The following is a 2,279-nucleotide window of genomic DNA, read 5'->3' as shown; positions in this document are numbered from 1 at the left end:
GGCCGAGGCGGCCGCCGCGGCCGCTGCCATGTAGGTGTAGGGGTAGGGGAAGAGTCCGCCGAAGGTGGGCATCGGGATTCCCTGTGGAGAGAGAGAGAAAGAGGGGTGAGAACCATGCCAAGGCTCTGCTGCATCCCCCTTCCTGCCTGCCTGCCCCCGCCCCCCAAGCCCGTTCCCCCGAGAAAGCCAAGGCAAAGCTGGGACGCCCCAGTATTGGGCTAAAAATGCAGCGTGGGGATATCCCTGGGGGTTGGGCAGAGGGAGGGGGTGCAGCTGGGGAGCCCCCTCCACCCCGCACCGCCCCAGGCTGGTGCCACCGGGCACAAATCCCTCTCTGGGACCTGCCCAGGGGTACAGCGCTGTGGGGCTGTGCCCCGGCTCTGCCCTTGTGTGCTGCGTGTCCCCGTCTGTGCAGCATCACAGACCTTTAACCACATTAAAACACACTGTTAAGTAGAACCGATAAATTAGGGGAGTTCAAAGACATCTTTATGTGTTTCATCATAGGGGCTGGGAAAGGCAACACAAGCGCAGGCGTTGGCGGGAGATGTTTCGGGGCTGGCAGGGAGAGGGGGGGCTACTGGATGAGGACAGCCAGGTCAGGTGGGGCCACAGCTCCTGACTCTACCCCTGCCCATGGGGGAACCATATCATCCACAAAAAATCAAGATTCCTCCTCTAAATCAGCCCTGAGGCCAACCTTCGAAATGTCCCCCGCGTCCTGCCTGTGCCTCACCAGGCAGCACGCTGAGGGTTGAGGGGAGCATCACCCCCTTGTCCCCACGGGCTGCAGGGTCATGGGGGAGGCTGGGGGCACCAACAGCTCCTGACCCCATGAGAGCTGCACTGGGGCCACCCTGTGTGTCCTGACAGTGAGGGTGACACCAGCTGGGCCTGCCCTGTGCCTCCAAAGCACTCTGGTCATCCAGGGAAGGACACGGAGAGGAGGGCCCAGGGCCTGGCCGCACAGCGGGGATGGGGACGCGGGGTGGGCGCGGGGCCTTACCTGAGAGGCCAGCATGTGCTGGGAGAGGTGAAAAGGGAAGGGGGTGGCTGTCCCTGCCGCACCCGGGGCGGACGAGAGGGCTCCATTCTCCAGGCTGCCTCCACCGGTCACCGAGGCCAGCAAGTGTCCCATGCCCATGGCGGAGAAGGCGCCGGGGGCCATGGCGAACTGTCCCGGGTGGATGAAGAGGGGCTGCCCAGCGCCAAGGGGGCTGAAGAACTGCTGCCCATGGAGGCCGGAGAGCGCCAGGCTCTGCAGGTGCCCGGCGCTCAGGTGCGGGGGGCTGTCCGTGTGCACCATCAGCGGGGCGAAGGCCTCCTTGCCCAGCCCGCCGCCCTCCGCGTCCTTCTTGCTCGGGTCCGGCTCTTTCCTCCGTCCTTCCACCTTGTCCTTCTCCAGGCCCCGTGTACCAAACAGGCCCTCGCCGGGAGCCTCCCGGGGGGACGCACCATCCTTGGCCTTCTCCGGGCTGCGCCTCTCCTTGCTCCGCTCCTCCGGGCACCGGGGGCTGCCACGGGGCGTCGCGTCCTCCCCGCTGGGGCTGGCCGCTGCCACCGGCCGCTCCTCGGGCGCCTTCTCCACCTCCGCGTCGCTGTCGGCCCCCGGCTTCTCCTCTGCAAGGGGGTGGAGGGGCAGAGGGTCAAGAGCAGAAGCACCCAAGGGAGGCGAGGGGCAGGTCACACGCGAGGGCCCTGGCGTCGGGGCGAGACTGCGGCGGGAAAGTCCCGATCGTTATTAATGGGAGAAATTAATTTCGGGGGCAGAAATGGGCCCTCGTGCCGCGGTCGCTCTGGGGAAAGGGGATTAACAACAGCAGCCCTGTTGCTCTGCCAAACAGGAAAAACATGTTTGATGGAGGACCAAAATCTATTACGGCATCGCTCTCGTTAGCTGCAAATTCAAAGCGGGCTGCGGAGCAGGGGGTGAAGAGAGGGCGGGTGGGTGGACAGCGCTGGAGGAAATGGTCCTGTATATATTTAATTACGTGGAGCTGATCAACGGCGCGCTGTGGATTTATTCCAAATGTGCAGGTTGAGGCAGGTTAAAAAGGCAGTTTTAAGGCAAGAGGTATGATACAGACTTTCCTAAAAGAGGCTTTAATTAAAAAAACAAAACAAAACAACAAAACAAAACCCAAACCCAAACACATCGAGCTCTTAGAGGAGGAAGGGGGACGAGAGGCGAGGGGATGGTGAGGGGTGAGGGGAGCAGAGCCCCTGCCCAACCGGCTCCTCCTAAACGAAAAAAACATTTTGGTGCGGGTTAGGTGAAG

At 62.6% G+C, this 2,279-nt stretch overlaps 1 protein-coding gene across 1 annotated transcript in view; it reads right to left on the bottom strand.

The window, feature by feature from the left end:
* The window catches only part of TBX2 (T-box 2), a gene marked incomplete at its 5' end in the record, with an annotated part of 14,291 nt that extends 12,553 nt beyond the window's left edge, over positions 1-1,738 (bottom strand). The window contains 2 exons of the mRNA XM_026861813.1: positions 1-81; positions 1,007-1,738. Of these exons, the coding sequence (XP_026717614.1) occupies positions 1-81; positions 1,007-1,738 (813 nt within the window). The remainder of the gene's footprint in view (positions 82-1,006) is intronic.
* Positions 1,739-2,279: the final 541 nt, after the last annotated feature.

The sequence above is a fragment of the Athene cunicularia genome, assembly GCF_003259725.1.
Source record: "Athene cunicularia isolate RWA chromosome 19 unlocalized genomic scaffold, athCun1 chr19_part1, whole genome shotgun sequence".
Classification (NCBI taxonomy): domain Eukaryota; kingdom Metazoa; phylum Chordata; class Aves; order Strigiformes; family Strigidae; genus Athene; species Athene cunicularia.
The sequence above is the reverse complement of the archived record's forward strand: the minus strand, read 5'-3'. Positions and strand labels throughout refer to the sequence as shown.